Source organism: Molossus molossus, unplaced genomic scaffold (genome assembly GCF_014108415.1).
Source record: "Molossus molossus isolate mMolMol1 unplaced genomic scaffold, mMolMol1.p scaffold_m16_p_10, whole genome shotgun sequence".
NCBI lineage: Eukaryota > Metazoa > Chordata > Mammalia > Chiroptera > Molossidae > Molossus > Molossus molossus.
The window spans coordinates 37122070-37138020 of NW_023425345.1; the positions used below are offsets into that span (position 1 = coordinate 37122070).

General features: G+C 43.0%; 3 protein-coding genes across 7 annotated transcripts in view; all 3 read left to right on the forward strand.

Moving 5' to 3' along the window:
• The window catches only part of PPFIBP1 (PPFIA binding protein 1), a 166474-nt gene extending 160577 nt beyond the window's left edge, over window positions 1–5897 (forward strand). For all 5 annotated transcript variants that reach the window (XM_036252628.1, XM_036252624.1, XM_036252627.1 and 2 more), the window contains 6 exons: window positions 86–208; window positions 733–858; window positions 1629–1817; window positions 3037–3216; window positions 3913–3978; window positions 4121–5897. In XM_036252628.1, coding sequence (XP_036108521.1) covers window positions 86–208; window positions 733–858; window positions 1629–1817; window positions 3037–3216; window positions 3913–3978; window positions 4121–4207 — 771 coding nt within the window. In that variant the 3' untranslated portion in view covers window positions 4208–5897. The remainder of the gene's footprint in view (window positions 1–85; window positions 209–732; window positions 859–1628; window positions 1818–3036; window positions 3217–3912; window positions 3979–4120) is intronic.
• A 760-nt stretch (window positions 5898–6657) lies between these two features.
• Window positions 6658–7344, forward strand: REP15 (RAB15 effector protein). Its single transcript, XM_036250695.1, has one exon. It carries the CDS (start codon window positions 6658–6660, stop codon window positions 7342–7344), a length of 687 nt encoding a protein of 228 aa, XP_036106588.1.
• A 7050-nt stretch (window positions 7345–14394) lies between these two features.
• MRPS35 (mitochondrial ribosomal protein S35) overlaps window positions 14395–15951 on the forward strand; it is a 31130-nt gene continuing 29573 nt past the window's right edge. Inside the window, exon 1 of the mRNA XM_036251989.1 lies at window positions 14395–14531. Coding sequence (XP_036107882.1) covers window positions 14420–14531 — 112 coding nt within the window. The 5' untranslated portion in view covers window positions 14395–14419. The remainder of the gene's footprint in view (window positions 14532–15951) is intronic.

The window sequence follows — 15951 nt, forward strand, 5'->3', positions numbered from 1 at the left end:
CTCTTCCACTTCCATGTGCGTTTTCTGAGACGTCCCGAGGAGGTCGTCCTGCCCAGCGAGCCCCGTGCCTTGTTCTTTTCTGCAGGATGACTTGCTGTCTTTGAAGGTTGTGAGTGTGCTGCATCATCTCAGTATCAAAAGGGCCATCCAGGTCCTGAGGATCAACAACTTCGAACCCAACTGTCTACGGAGGCGGCCTTCGGACGAGGTAGCATCTGAGTGGAGGGTTACGCAGCATGCACTTTCCATGCGTGTGACTGTCCGTGTGTGCAAAACTAAGACCCATTACTTCTTGGAGGCTGCGGGGAGGGCTGCTGGCTTCCTCAGAGCCTCCCGTCCAGCCTCACTCACTTCTTAGGTTCTGTCTTCTTGTATTCCTTCCATTCCTCCCATGACAGTTCTGCCCGCGTCCCAGAAGCTAAGGATTGTTTTCATTTCCCTTCCTCCTTTCCTCGCATGTATTTTATGTCCCTGCCTCTTAAACTAGAGAGTTAAGACTTCCTTTCCTAAAGCACTGCTCTAATAGTATGTAAAAAAAACCCGAAACTTTGTGACAATTTTTTTCAAAGAGAATTCTAATTAGCAAATACTTTTTAAAACCCTTTCTCTAAGTGTTCTCTAAATGTCAAATAACTCTGTTCTGGGGGGCAGGCTTTTAGACAGAACATACAGGAGTGGTACTTGGAATCCCATAGTCAGTGACAGCCCGTTGGTGGTTCTCTGTTCCTGTAGAACAGCGTCACCCCGTCTGAGGTGCAGCAGTGGACCAATCACCGAGTGATGGAGTGGCTGCGCTCCGTGGACTTGGCGGAATACGCCCCCAATCTCAGGGGCAGTGGTGTCCATGGTGGGCTCATGGTAAAACTATTTTAATTTCAACTTGACTTCTTATCGTTTTGTCTCCTGTAGTCTAATGAGTAGGAGAGTATCCGTTTACTTTTTCTAATTCTAACATTGTCTAACCCAACCCTCCTGCACTATTTCTAGTGAATGTTTACTTTCAGCGTGTTTTTTTTCTTTTCTTACTTCTTACCATCCTATAACTCTAGACCAGATTTCAACCCATCTCTTTCATTGTCCTCTTTTATGTTGGATAACATCTGGCTGCTGGCTCTCATGTGATCGTGTTTTAAAACCTCTTCAAAGATACAGATCATATTTCTGCGCACAGATGTTGCAAAGAAGTTGGCTTCCAAAGGCACCACAAATGTCACCCTGGCTGGAGATGCTCCGTTGGTTATAGTATAGTCCCAATATGCCAAGGTTGTGGGTTCAATCCCCGACCAGGGCACCTACAAGAATCAAACAATAAGTGGAACAAGTCAATATTTCTCTCAAATCAATTTTTTAAAAAACCAAAAAAGAAAAAAATATATTCAAAGCCATCCCAAATGCAGTACTTCAGAGAGGTAGAAGCTCTGACTTAGTAATGCCTGGATGTCAGGACCAGCTCTACCTCTCACTAGTTTAGGCAAAATAAAGATACGTAAATTAAAGATTAAAGTCCATACTTTGTGTATCTCACTGGGAGCGTCACTGGAGATAGCTAAATGAAAGAGCTTTGCAAATTATAAAGCACAATGCAGCACGTGTGATACATGGTACCTTACACAATATTTTTCTTATAGGTTCTAGAACCTCGGTTTAATGTAGAAACCATGGCTCAGCTACTGAACATCCCACCAAGTAAGACCCTGTTGCGAAGACATTTGGCCACTCACTTCAACCTTCTGATTGGTGCTGAGGCCCAACGCCAGAAGCGCGACGCCATGGAGTTACCGGATTACGTACTCCTAACAGCCACTGCCAAAGTGAAGGTCAGTTCAGGCTCGTATCATTTAATAATCGGTTACACCAAACACTAAAGCAAAGGCTCAGGTGTGTTACCTGGCTATCTCATTTTCTGGAATGTACTAAGTTTTGTGGATGGATTGAAGGTATATGCATCTTTAAGAGTAATCAGTAAAATGTAATTTTGAAGGTTTCCTTCTGGGGGAGTTTTTGCTGAAATCATGTATTTTATTAGAGTTAATAATAATAAAGAACATGATGTTGGCTTCTATAATTGACACATTGCCAAGGCAGAGAGCCCATGACTTTGGCCCAGATATTGACTATAGTTATCCTATTTTTGCTGCAGATAAATCAAGCAATAAGAGTTGCATTTCTCCTCAAGCAGATTTAGCTTGTCTGGCCTGTAATTGACCAACCCTACAAGTTAGGCAAAGGTAGACCAGCAGAGAATGGATATTCCTAGTTTGCCTGGATTCATAGATCATACGAAGTTCAGACTGCTTTTTCTTCTTTTCAGTCATTCCTGTGCTAACTCTTCTGAGTTTTATCTCAACCAACTTAATGTGGAGATAGGGTTGATTGGCTCCTTCACAAATCTGTATCAGGTTCTTTTCTGTTTTTTAACCTTCTCTACCTACTTGACACTTTCTCTTCAGCTCCCTTTCTCCCTTAAAAGATGTGCCGGATTTGAAACCTCTGAGAGATTATGTTCTATATAAATTCTCAGCATCAGCCAATCACTATCTTCTTAACGGGCTCAGTGGCTGCCCAGTGACTGAGATGGAGTTTCTCTTCTAAGTATCACTGGGTTTTTTTTCCTCCAAAAGAGCGGGGACCAGCCTGCTATGGAAGCATAACAGGCATAGAAGAGAATCACAGCCTCAGCCAAAAGGGAAATACAGTAAGGGCCATTTTCTTTTGCTGATTTTAGATTGGAAAACCTTACAAAATTGGATTTAGCACTGAGAAATCTCATTGCATTAAGTCCTGTTTAAACAAAATTAAGGCTCTTGGCATATTTTACTTTTATCACTGGGACTACCCAGCTAGTTGGTGTGAATAAGGGGAACAAGCATAATTTTCTGAGATTCTTCACAGGGATCATTGATCATGTTTGGATGCATCAATCATATGCCTAGGATGCCTTTGTTTTTGTTATACAAAGTTAATTATTCAATAGGTTTTCTCTATATGATGAAATGAATAATTAAACTCCTAGATTTTTTTTCTTTCCTCTTAAAGCCAAAGAAACTTGCCTTCAGCAATTTTGGGAATCTGAGAAAGAAGAAACAGGAAGATGGGGAAGAATATGTTTGTCCAATGGAATTGGGGCAGGCATCAGGAAGTATATCTAAGAAAGGACTTAAACCTGGTTTGGACATGCGCCTGTATGATGAAGATGATTTGGACCGGTTAGAGCAGGTAAATGCAACATCGTATACCTATTTTTAAGTTCTTCCAGCATTGGAACACTAAATGGAAACTTTTTGTGCTGTGTCTACTAAGCAAGGACGTTTTCTTCCAGTGCCCAAAGAGAAAGATAATAATAAAATAATGGTGAACATTTACAGATTGCTTACTATATCCCAGGCATTATCCTAAGCACTAAACATATATTAATGTTCATGGTAACCCTAAAACATAGAGAGTATCTTATCCTAATTTTAGAAGAAAGCGGAGGCACAGAGATTAAGTAACTTACCTAAGATAGAAGAACTGGGATTCCAGTTGCCAGGCTGGCTCCAAACCCTGGCCTTCCCTGTGTTAAACTATCTCTGTATTAAGGAAATCTAAGTACTAAAACACGTCGGGAGTGGACAGTTCGTACCACTCAGCCTTTTCAATATGAAGTCATGGGACCGAAAATTGCCCTTTAATTAGTACTCCTTCGGTGACTTTGTCAGCATCAGAGCATTTAGTCTAGATGTGCCGGTGAAGTGTTTCTTCTGAATTTTCCCGTCTGACTGCAGCAGTGCCAGGAGGACCATCAGAAGTGTGCGTTGCTCCCGTCCCACTCAGCTCAGCTTGCATGATTCTTCTTAGATGTTGGTTCATTTTGCCGCACTTTCCTTGAAATTGTGCCCATGACTTTGTCACGTTGTGGTGTGCTTTTTGCAGATGGAAGACTCAGAAGGGACAGTGAGGCAGATAGGTGCATTCTCTGAAGGCATCAACAACCTAACAGTAAGTTTGTAAAATGAATTTCAAATCTTATTCTAAAACTGTGCTTGAAGATAACCCCCAGGGTCTGCAGGTGTAGTGGAGAAGTTGTAGTTCTGAACTCTGGGCCCACAGTGAGTGCGACTCTCATCTCCTTGTCTTGCAGCACATGTTAAAGGAAGATGACATGTTCAAAGACTTTGCTGCCCGGTCCCCCAGCGCCAGCATCACTGATGAAGACTCGAACGTGTGACCGTAGCGCCTGGACAAGCATGAGGAGCCCTTGATCTCTTTCCACTTTATTCCTTAAACACTGACAGTCTATCCAACCAGCAGCAGATTGCATTTTGTTTATTGATCCAACTTCTGCTTATTTAGAAGTGGAAACGGGAAGCAGGGGATACGTGCCTATTTCGAAGCTGCCACGGAAAGTGAGACACTGGTGAACGAGAGTATAATTGTTTCTCCTCTATTTAATGTAAAAATCTGTGAAATATTATATTTAAAATGTTGCATTTACTACGAGAGTACTTTACCATAGTGTTTCCGTCCCATTCACAGTGTGGAGGACTTGGGAGAGCGGTGACCCCCAGGGCTGATTCTGTCGGGCCGGTGTAGCCAACGGGGCAGAACGCGACATGCTTTTCAAATCCGCACGTGGCGTTTCTTTAAGTGTTCGGTGTGCCCACCGCATGCCAGCCACGCCTCCACTCGCCTCTGAGTGTCCTATTTTTATATATTTTTCTAAATATATGTATATATTTAGTACATAGAACTTTTATTTTGTGACATACGTAAGGAAGATGGTTTAAAAAAAGATCACATTGAAAAAAATATAGTGATCAAAATTTTCATATACCAGCTGGTTCTTGGACAGGTCAGGGTGATCTTTCTTTCTCCATAACCAAGTGTTAATGATGTTGATCATTCGGACTACATTAGTGTATATGAAATAACTCTTTTTTGATGACACATCGCGAAATTGATGGTTAGTTTTTTTTTTAAAGAATTTCAGCCTTAATCTTGGATTCTTTTAAGTTAAAAGGAAGAACTCGAGGGACATTTAAATTCTATTAACTTGAAAACATTCAGAAGCTCCACCAAAATTTGTAGAAATAATTTCTGAAGAAACCAAAACAAAACAAAAACCTTCACAGTATTAAGCTTTGTATTGTCTTCTTTACTAAATATATCATTACATCAAAATATTAACAGTCTGACTAATGTTATTAATCATACATTTCTCAGGCTATCCATGAATGCAATCTTTTTAAAAAACTGAATATTTGTGTGAACATTTTGTCTCAGTCAGAGTCCAATAACTCTGAGGCTGGAAAATTAGTTTTATAATGGCTATATTGTGATGATAAAATGTTGTTCATGTTTTTCCATAGCACAGGGCCCAAATATTCTTTATAAAGAAAATCCAAAGCTGCAACAAAAATGGTTACTCTTTTTATTCTTCTTCTTAGGGGTATTAGAAATAATATTCTGTTTTTTATTCAGTGCCACATCACTACCATGACAGCCAACTGTGGTAAAGACAGGTTCTCACAAATTGGCATAGGGATGGGCAGTTCGTAGATACCAGTGGACTTACTTACAAACTATATTTGAATGTCAGTGATATGATCTCTCAAGTTACCAGCAAGTTCCCAAGCTTTTCATCGAGGAACCTATATTACTACATTACTATTTATTCACAACTAAAATGATTTGATGCTAACAATAATCTTTTGCTGCTTACCATTCATTATTTGGTAACTGTACTGGATTCTTAATGTACTTGTGTTTTATTTTAATGTGGATATATATGTCACCATTTGGAAAACAAATCTGTTATTCAAACCTGGTTAAAAACACCAGGAGACTGTTATAGATGCCAAACACTCTTTATTCGGGACATTGTAACATAACTGACAATATGTGTTGAGGTTAAAACTTGTTTGAGAACATATATTTTATTTACAGAAATATTATACACTGCTGGCATCACATATGAAAAGAAATAAAGTCAGCTGATAACTGCCTCCTATTTTTATTGTCTGTTACTTTATTTTCCTTTGTTCAGAATAATCAGTAGGCTTTATTTCTGATTCAGAGAACAATAACAAACTCTTTACAGTTCATAAACTCCCCTGACACTTTTTGGGTGGGGTTTATGGCATGTAGGAACAGGCAGGAATAGGAGCCCTTTGCCTGAGGACCTTCTGTGTGGAAGAAAGCACAGGCAGCTGAGCTGGGGGACGGGGAAACGAAGGGAAATGAGTCGCCTGCAGACTGGAATAGTTAGTTGTAGAAAGTGTATGGTTCTTTAAAGAATTAAATGCTGTGTTTTATTTTTAATTTAACTGAAATTTGAAAAGGTGAAGCATATCTTGGAAAAGATGACCAAACATGAAAAGTAGAGTCAACATAGCTGGAGAAGAACAGATGCTCTTTGCGAAAGTTAATACCTCTCCCTTGATAAACCAGCAGGAATCTACAGGAATATAACACACCCAGTTGGCAAACAGGGAGCCCTATTTGTTTAGCTGTATGTATATATGCTTAGTTATACCAACTAAGCTACAGAGTCAGAAAACTGAGACCAGATTAAGAGATGTGACTTCACTGCGAGACTTGGACTCCGAAAAAGAAGTCATTCTGCACGAGGGTCACATGTTTGATACTTGGAAGCGGTATTGATTGGGTGCAGAGAAAATGGGGCAAAAACCATCGCAGTTGGCTCCGAAGGACAGCAGAGAGATTCTCAGCGTCGGTGAGGTGGTCAGTGGAGCTATAGTGCATGCGGCTCAGAAACTGAAGGAGTACCTTGGATTTGAAGACCCTCTGAGCAATCTATGCCCAGCTGCAAACACGCTGAATGAGATCTTCTTAATCCACTTCATCACTTTCTGCCAAGAAAAGGGAGTTGATGGGTGGCTCACCACCACCAAGATGACCAAGCACCAAGCGTTACTGTTTGGGGCGGATTGGATTTGGACCTTCTGGGGATCCGATAAGCAAATAAGGCTCCAGCTGGCAGTACAGACTCTGCGGATGTCTTCTCTTCCTCCTGTGGAATCTAAGCCTTGTGAGCTCTCTAATTCAGAGTCCAGGGCAGAGGGGTCTTCCAGGAAAAGCAGATTTGCTAAGCTGGAAGAATTCTGTAACTTGATAGGAGAGGATTGTCTGGGCCTGTTTATCATCTTTGGTGTGCCAGGAAAGCCTGAAGACATCAGAGGAGTTGTCCTGGACAGTGTCAAAAGTCTGCCCGCAGAGAAGGCTGTGGCACAGTTTGTCCTGGAAACTGAAGATTGTGTCCCCATCAGAGAGCTGCTTGGAAACTGTCTGAGTAAGAAAGGCGGGCTGAGAGAGGTGGGCAACGTTTATATTAGCATCCTCTGAACTGGATTTGTGTGATGAGACTGGCCTGTAAGATGAAAAAGATATTTTATTCTAATAAGCAAGCTCATCCACTTGCATCACCTAAGCATGGGATTCCACCCCTCCACCCTCTACCCCACCCCCAGTGAATGAAAATGATCAACTGGGTCAAACGTATTAGTGCAATGATTAAGGAGAGAGAAAAACCCTGCCCATTTTATAAGGAAAAGTGACACATTAGCTTACCTTTTCATTTATTTACTCAACAATAAAAATGGGAGGAGAGGATAATAAAGTCACCCCAAAGTCCGATTTGCAAAAAACAACCACAGAAATGTCTTTGTTTGGAATAATAAGTCTAGCTCTTGAAAGTGTAAAATGTGTTTTTGCTGCAGTGGGTGGGAGGTGGGTAGGGTGAGGTGGTGCGTAACACTTAGAACAGGTGTAATTAATGTACAATACCAGTTTCAATCCAGGACTGCTAAGCAAACCTCACACCGCTTTCTTTGATTCCTGCCCTTCCACGTCACCCCAAACTGCTTTCTCTGTGCAGTTTTTTTTTTTTTATTTTAATCAGAATGTTTTATGTTCTTTTTAAACACACACACACACACACACACACACACACACGTGTCTAAAGCAAAAGCTGTATCAGGATCCAGCTGGGGCACAGGTCTGACTCCTCACTGGAGCATCTCATCAGCCTCCCATCAGTGGTCTACAACAGGCGTATTGCACCTGGTCTGGTGATGTCCTCGCAGGGGGGGTGGGGGAGGCATGTTGGCAAAGACAGCGAAGTCGGCCTCTCCAGGGGTCCAGGTTGATCACGTTGGGATATGTGGCATCAGCATGGCAGGAAAGCTCCAAGCCCCATGCCTCAGTTGTTTCTTAGAGTCTCTTGTGTCTCTGTTTCTTCAGGGTCATGGACAGAGACCCACTAGGAGCAAGATGAGGGCCAGTGCACCAGTGCGGCCAGAGACAGCTGTGCCGAGGCTGCTAAGTCCTTCAGGTGTGGTCTCTGGCTTCAGGGTGCGATGTTCTCTGAGCAGAGCCGTGCTGTGGGCTTGTCCAGGAATGCGTCGCTCGCTCTGGAGTGCTGAACCCCTGTTGGGATTCACTCTGGGATCTGCTTGAGTGTCAGCTTTACCTATGATTTAAACAGTAACCCATATAACAATCAGTAGTAGTGATGTTTAACATTCGTATAGCCTTTGCAGTAAGGATAGTGTATTCATATATAAAAACCATCACTGCTTACAATCCTGGGTGGGATTAGAACAGTAGTGTTGGGGAGGAAAATAATCCCCCCCCCCTTATTCCCCTAGAAGGTAGAAGCACAAAGTGCTTAGAAGTGTAAATGGAAGATAGATTCATTCCCACATGATTGCTAAATGCTCATTACAAGGCAGGCCTTGTTCTGTGCCCTGACAATCAAGCTGTGAAAAGAACCATGTCTCTATTTTGGGGGAGTTTCCCCTCTTAATGGTGGAAGGCAGAAAAAAATATATATATATGTACATATATTTTAAATGCATATTTAAGAAACATAACAGGGGTGCTGCAAAGAAAAATAAAGCACGGGTAAGGGGATAGAGAGAGAAGGGGCCCTCAATGAGGAGGGGACAATTAACCAGAAATCTGGATTGAATTAAGAGAGAGCGTCAGTGCAGATATCTGGCAGTGTTCCAGGCACAGGGAACTGCAAATGCAAAGGGCCTGAAAAGGAAGAGTGCTTGATATGTGTGAGGAGGAGGAGGAGGCGGCGGCAGAGGAGACTGGTGTGGATGGAGCAAAGTGAGCCAGGGGAAGAGAACCAGGAGGTGAGGTTGGAGAAGTGACCTGCAAACGCATCAAGGAGATCAGACTTGTAAGACTCTGCATTTTGTTCTGAGTGATATGGGGAGACAAATACCTTGGTCTGCCTGGCCCTTTAAGACCTCACGTGATTGCTGGGTGGAGAAGAGACTGTAGGGAGGAAGAGTAGAAGCAGAGCCCATGGGGACAGGTGGAAAGCTATTAAAGGAAACCAGGTGAGAAAAGGGTGGCCTGGAACAAGGTGGTAGAGGAGGAGGGGGAAAGAGGTCAGATTTAAGAATAGTTGAAAGTAAAAGCATACAGCACTTGCTAATGATTGGATAAGGGGTATGAAATATGTCACAATTAGAATGTTGTATTTCCAGACTTCTTAAACGTTATCAATATATGCAAAGGCAGAACTAAATTTGACTTGGACATTTCTTCATTCCAGGAAACCAAAAAATCAAGGGAAGCATAAGTCCTTTGCCTTTAGTAAGTGAACATGAATAGGCCCCAGGAGACATCTCTTGAAGTTGTTAAACAAGTATTCCTACTTTGTTCCTGAAAGGTTGTAAGATCCAATTCATGTTGTTTTTTTTTTGGCATATAGTGACCCCTGTCTGCAGCAATGCTGTGTAGAGTAAGCTATCAAGAAGTTGGTATCAGAAGTGGGTGTGAGTCTCAGCTCTCTTAAGAGCAAAGTCTACTGCTTAACTCTTTGATTTTTTTTTTTACCTGTAAAATGGGAATGACTTCAACTAATTCAAAGAAGACAATGCTTGTGACATTTTCTATACTATAGTGTAAACTTCCCAAGATTTTGATGTCTAGCATAAATTATAAGTATTCATGTTATAAACAGCTGGATGATATAAACCAAAGACTCACCATATTTTTTAAATTAAAAATGTGAAGCTTTTGCCCTGGTCAGTTTGGCTCAGTGGTTAGAGCATCGGCCTGCGGTCCGGAGAGACCCGGGTTCGGTTCCCGCTAAGGGCATGTGCCTCGGTTGCAGTTTGTCCCCGACCCTGGTTGGGTTGTGTGGGTGGCAGCCACTCGATGTGTCTCTTTCACGTCGATGTTTCTCTCTCTCTCTGTTCCTCTCTCTCCCTCCCACTCTACCTGAACAAAGAATGGAAAAATGTCCTCGGGTGAGGATGATAAAAAAAAAAAAAATGTGAAGCTTTTGCTGACTTAAAAAAATACTGTATTCTCTTATTTAAAAATCTGCATTCTGGTGTAAAAATTAAAGTACAGAAATGTGGAAAGTTAAGTCTTCAGGAGTCTCACCTCCACCCCCTCTAGTGTGCTGTTTATCCTTCTAGAACCTATCCTGCATATTAAAAATGTTTTATACAAATGGAATCATATGATCCCAAATGCCTTTTAACATTAAAAACTTAACTATATATTGTGGAGAATTTTCAACACAAATAAATTTATATCCACTAGGTTCTTTTTAAGGCTGACATCAATGGTTCTCAGTCCAGTCTGCATATTAGATTTACTTGGGGAAATTAGAACAAAAACAGAAACAATAAAATACCAATGCTCTAAACACATCTAGACCAATTGATCAGCATCTCAGAAGGAGGGGCCCCAAACAATTACTTTAGTATCTTCTGAGGTAATTCTAATGTTCAAATAGGATTAAGACCTATATGTCTAAGTAGTACTCTATATTGTATACACCATAATATATTTAAACAATACTGTTTTGATGGATATTTAGGTTGCAAAGTCCATCCACATACCTGGATATTTGCATATTGCTTACTTACCATGCTTGTGAATAGACACACTCTACTCATTTTCTTTTCTTTTTAAAAAAATCCTTACCCAAGGATATTTTTCCATTGATTTTCAGATAGAGTGGGGATAGGGGAAGAGAGAGAGGAACATCGGCATGAGAGAGACACATCGATTGGCTGCCTCTCACATAACCCCAATGAGGGCCGGGATTGAACCACAACCAAGGCAGGTGCCCTTGACTGGAATCGAACCCGCAACTCAGTCAGAAGGCCGACACACCAACCACTGAGCCAAACCGGCCAGGGCTCACTTACTTTTTATAAAGAAGTTTGTTTTGATTAAATAGCTCTGACAGAAAGTCATTGGATTAATCTAGGTTTTAAGTATAATAAAAACCCATTGTAAAGAAATCTTAATATTTAAAATTGTTCCCCAGAAGGATTGGCTCCATAATTAGGATCCCTTATACAAAACAAAAATGTGGGGGTCCTTGTTCAAAAACGTAAAAATTTCGCCCTGGCCAGTTTGGCTCAGCGGTTAGTGCGTCCGCCTGCGGTCCGGAGAGACCCGGGTTCGGTTCCCGCTAAGGGCACGTACCTCGGTTGCAGTTTGTCCCCCGCCCTGGTTGGTCGTGCGGGTGGCAGCCACTCGATGTGTCCCTTTCACATCGATGTTTCCCTCTCTCTCTTCCTCTCTCTCCTTCCCACTCTATCTGTACAAAGGATGGAAAAATGTCCTCGGGTGAGGGAAAAAAACAAAACAAAACAAAAACGTAAAAATTTCAAGATGACAGCAGAGCATTCAGCCAAGCATAGGGCTCTTCTACGTGCAAGTCACATGCCCATGAAACCAGTTTTATTTCTACAATGTTGGGTTGTTTGGTCATGAAGGCTGAAAAAAAGATTTTTATCATGAGTAAGTGATTGCACATGAAGATTTTTTTCCAACTGAAAAATTATGTAATTCTTAGTAATGTCTTTGTATACAATAGTACATGCCTTATTCTTTTTTGTTTGTTTGTTTTTAATCCTCACCCAAAGATATTTTTCCATTTATTATTTTCAGACAGAATGGGAGGGGGAGAGAGAGAGAGAAACATCAACATGAGAGAGACACATCGACTGGTTGCCTCCCACAGGACCCTGACTGGGCAAGGGACCAAACCGTAACTGAGGTACATGCCCTTGACTAGAATCAAACCCATAACTCTTTGGTCCACAGGCCTAGTCCAACCGCTGAGCCAAACCGGCCAGGACATACATGTATTACCCTTTATTTATTTTTTTATTTTAGTTTATTTTTAATCCTCACCTGAGGATATTTTTCTATTTATCTTCAGATAGAGTGGGAGGGAGAGAGAGAGAAACATCGACGTGAGAGGGACACATGGACTATTTGCCTCCCACATGACCCCGACCAGGGCCGGGGACAACCGTAACCAAGATATGTACCCTTGACCAGAATTGAACCCACAACTCGCTGGTTCACGGGCCAAAGCTCTACTACTGAGCCAAACCGGCAAGGGCATGTCTTATCCTTTACACTGCGTGAACCAGGTATTGTTAATATAGAATGAACCTTATTGTACATGATACCTAGGAAAACTCTAATCATATCTATCTACTTTTTTCTTAGGGAAAGAGTAAAACAAAAGACAGAAAGCATGGGAAGGTAGACTGAGAACCTAAGTCTTTTTTTTTTTTTTTTTAATCCTCACCGGAGGACATTTTTCCATTTTTTGTTCAGATAGAGTGGGAGGGAGAGAGAGAGAGAGAGAGAAACATCGACGTGAAAGGGACACATCGAGTGGCTGCCACCCGCACAACCCAACCAGGGCCGGGGACAAACTGCAACCGAGGTACGTGCCCTTAGCGGGAACCGAACCCAGGTCTCTCCAGACCGCAGGCCAACGCTCCAACCGCTGAGCCAAACCGGCCAGGGCTGAGGACCTAAGTCTTTTAACATCTTACTCAGAAATTGAGAATTCTCTGAATATAAACTAATTCTATAAGGATTCATATCTCTTTTGTCCCTAAATTTCCACGGTATAGGTCTTGCATTTTATTGTATTAAAATATAAAAGTTCGAGAGAGAGAAAGTGGCTACTGTACTGACTCTGAGCTTATTTCCAATGACCACCATTTACATCACGCCTTCCAAAATATAACAATCACAGTGGTCCTGCGGGAGATGTCATTGTTCCTATTTACCTTGAAATTGAAGCTCAGGGTTATTAGGTGGACTTGCCCAAGATCACAATAAAGCAGAGCCTGGATTCAAACTCCATGTTCATGTGACTAAAAGGTCATGCTTTTACTCTTAAAAATAGAGAAGAGGGAAAAACACCATGTGAATATAGAGGCAGAGATTGGAGTGATGTGTCTACAAGCCAAGGAATGCCATGGACTGCCAACAACCATCAGAAGCTAAGAGAGGGGCATAAACAGATTCTCTCTATGAATCTCCGAAGAAACCACCAACCCTGCCAACACCTGGATTTTGAAGTTCTAGCCTCTAGAACTAAGAGAAAATAAACTTCTGTTGTTTTAAGTCACCCAGTTTGTGGTACTTTGTTACAGTAGCTCTAGAAAACGAATACATCTAATATACCATACTTCTGCTTTGGAACAATAATGGAATCATTGAGATTATTACAAATACTTGTCTCTATCATGCTATTTATTCCTCTCACATACTGATGGATGCCCCTAGTGCATAGAATGCTCACAGGTAGAATACTGTGGGACACTTGCATAGTTCTGCTCTACCAGTTGTATGCTTACCAAGAGTCAGTTGAGTTTGTGCCCAGTTCTTGTTATTATAACTTTGTACTTTGATTAAATATTATACACACTGGTTGAAAAAATAAAAGATAATTTTAAGGGTTGTATGTTCATCCATCCTAGGGTAAAATATGAAGAGAACTCATTCAAGAATGTCCATTATATTCTAAGTCTTGATGAGTGTTGACTTTTTGTAACTCTAACCTATCTACAAACAAGCAAACGAAATCATTGAAAACAGTCGCATTCTACGTGCACAGGATACTCACTGTACACGAATACTGTACCCAGATGTTTGTCTATATTAACTGGAGTAGGCTCACGCAGCCCAGAAATGGTGAAACCAAGTTTAAAACTCAAGTATCCTTTTAACTACCAAGGGATACTGCCTCTCCCCTTCGAGTGTGTCACTTGCACTAGCTTAATACTTTCTTCAATCCAAGAAAGTACACAAAAGCAATTGCAAAGGAGCAGACCTAGGACATAGGAGGTCCCACCCAGCCCACACCTGCCCTCTGATCAGTATGATCATTATTTGCAATTGTCTTTGGGATGACTGCTTCGATTTTTTATTTTTTAAATCGCTTTGTTTCTTTTTCATTATCTTCTTTTCTGACTCTGTCCCGGATTCCCCAGGCCCACGTGTATCCGGCCTCTACACCCTAGGGGCGGGGCTCGGCGGGCGAGCGTGCGCAGTGGCGGCCTCAGACCCGCCCCCGAGCCGCGGGGTCGCGCTGGTCCTGCGACCGGCAGTGTCCGCAGCCATGGCGGCTGCCTGGCTCCCCGCGCGGCGGGCCCTGCAGCCTGGAGCCAGGACCCTGCGTGCCTTCGCCACCGCCGTGTCTCCGACCACTGTGGCCCGGAAACCGAGCCCGCGTGAGTGTCTGCCGCGTCGCCCCCGGGCTGTGGGGGAGGTGAGAGCGGAGTCTCGGGCCCGTGATGGCGCCGAGGGGAGGCCGCTCCCGGGGAGGCCGCTGCGTCCTCCGCCAGCCTGGCCTTGGCCCGCCTGGTAGGAAAGCCGTGCTCGTGGGTCTGTCCTCTGCGCGCGTGTCGCCCCGTTTCCCGCCGCAGACTTCGGCTCTGGGTCCGGGGGGCGCCGCGAGCCTGCGCGCTCCCCCGCGTGACCGGCGCCGTCGGGCTGCGTGCACGGTCGCGGGCGCAGGTCTCTCTCGAGTGCCTGGTGCTCGGTCATGTTTCTTGGGAGCTTGAACCGCGGATTTTCCCGAACGGTAAGAGAAATGTGCAGCTGTCCCGGAACAACCTGCAGCTCAGAATCCCAGGCTTCGCCATGCCATCTAATGGGATGACCTTTCAAACAGACACTGCAGTGACCTTCACTCAGATAAGGGGAATGCCCGGGCCCCTTCTAGCCCTCGAGGGGGCTAGTGCAAAAGACCTTCTGTTAACGCAGACTGTGCAGTGTTAGGTGCTGGGAAAGTCGCCGGAAGGAAGTCACAAGGGAGCATGGGGAGGAGCCCCCAAGAGTCGAGAAAAGCTCTGTCAAAGAGGAGGCGGGTCCAGGTACACCAGGTGCGATCCGTTTCTTGGAAGTTTGAACCGAGAAGGTCTGTAAGATCTCTAGTCTTCATAGTAACAGCCCAGTCTAGGCCACCATCTCTCGCTTCTACAACAGTTCCTTTCCTGATCCCTGTTTCCACTTTTGCTCCCCTACAATGAATTCTGACAACGGCCGGAGTGAAGTGATTAAACAGCAAACCTTATCTTGCCATTCCCTTGTTCGTAATCTACAAGTGGTTTCTCATTGCTTTGAGATAAATGATAAATTCCTTAATGTATCATAGTGGCTCTTCATAGTCTTGGCACATGTCTTTTTAATTTTTCATTCATTTATTCTACAAATACTTAACTCTTCACTGTGTGTTAGGCAGTATTCTAGATACCGGGATACCTCAAGGGTCCCTCCCCTCATGAAGTTTACATACTTTGGGGAAGTCAGATTATAAACAGATAAACGATGTCAGTACAATGTAAGGTAGTGATTAGTGCTATGAAGAAAAATAAAGTAAGATGTTGAGAACGGTGGATTGGAGGAGTAGTGGCTATAGGGTAGAATAAGATAGGCAGTCTGTCTGGAACAACCTCCTTGAGGAAGTGATATTTGAGCAGAGCCCAGAACCGTGCTGAGATTGGGGAAGAGCATTGTTGACACAGGGAACTGCTAGTGCAAAGGCCCAGAAATGGTAATAAGCTTATGGGTGTGATCAAGGAATAGAAAAGGCCAGCGTGGCTGGAGCTAGGCGAGGAAAGAGGAGATTAGTGTTTTTCTCTTGTTCTT

What these genes read in the sequence shown, in the direction of transcription:
- REP15 (XM_036250695.1), top strand. Translation starts at nt 6,658, where the DNA reads ATGGGGCAAAAACCATCGCAGTTGGCTCCGAAGGACAGCAGAGAGATT.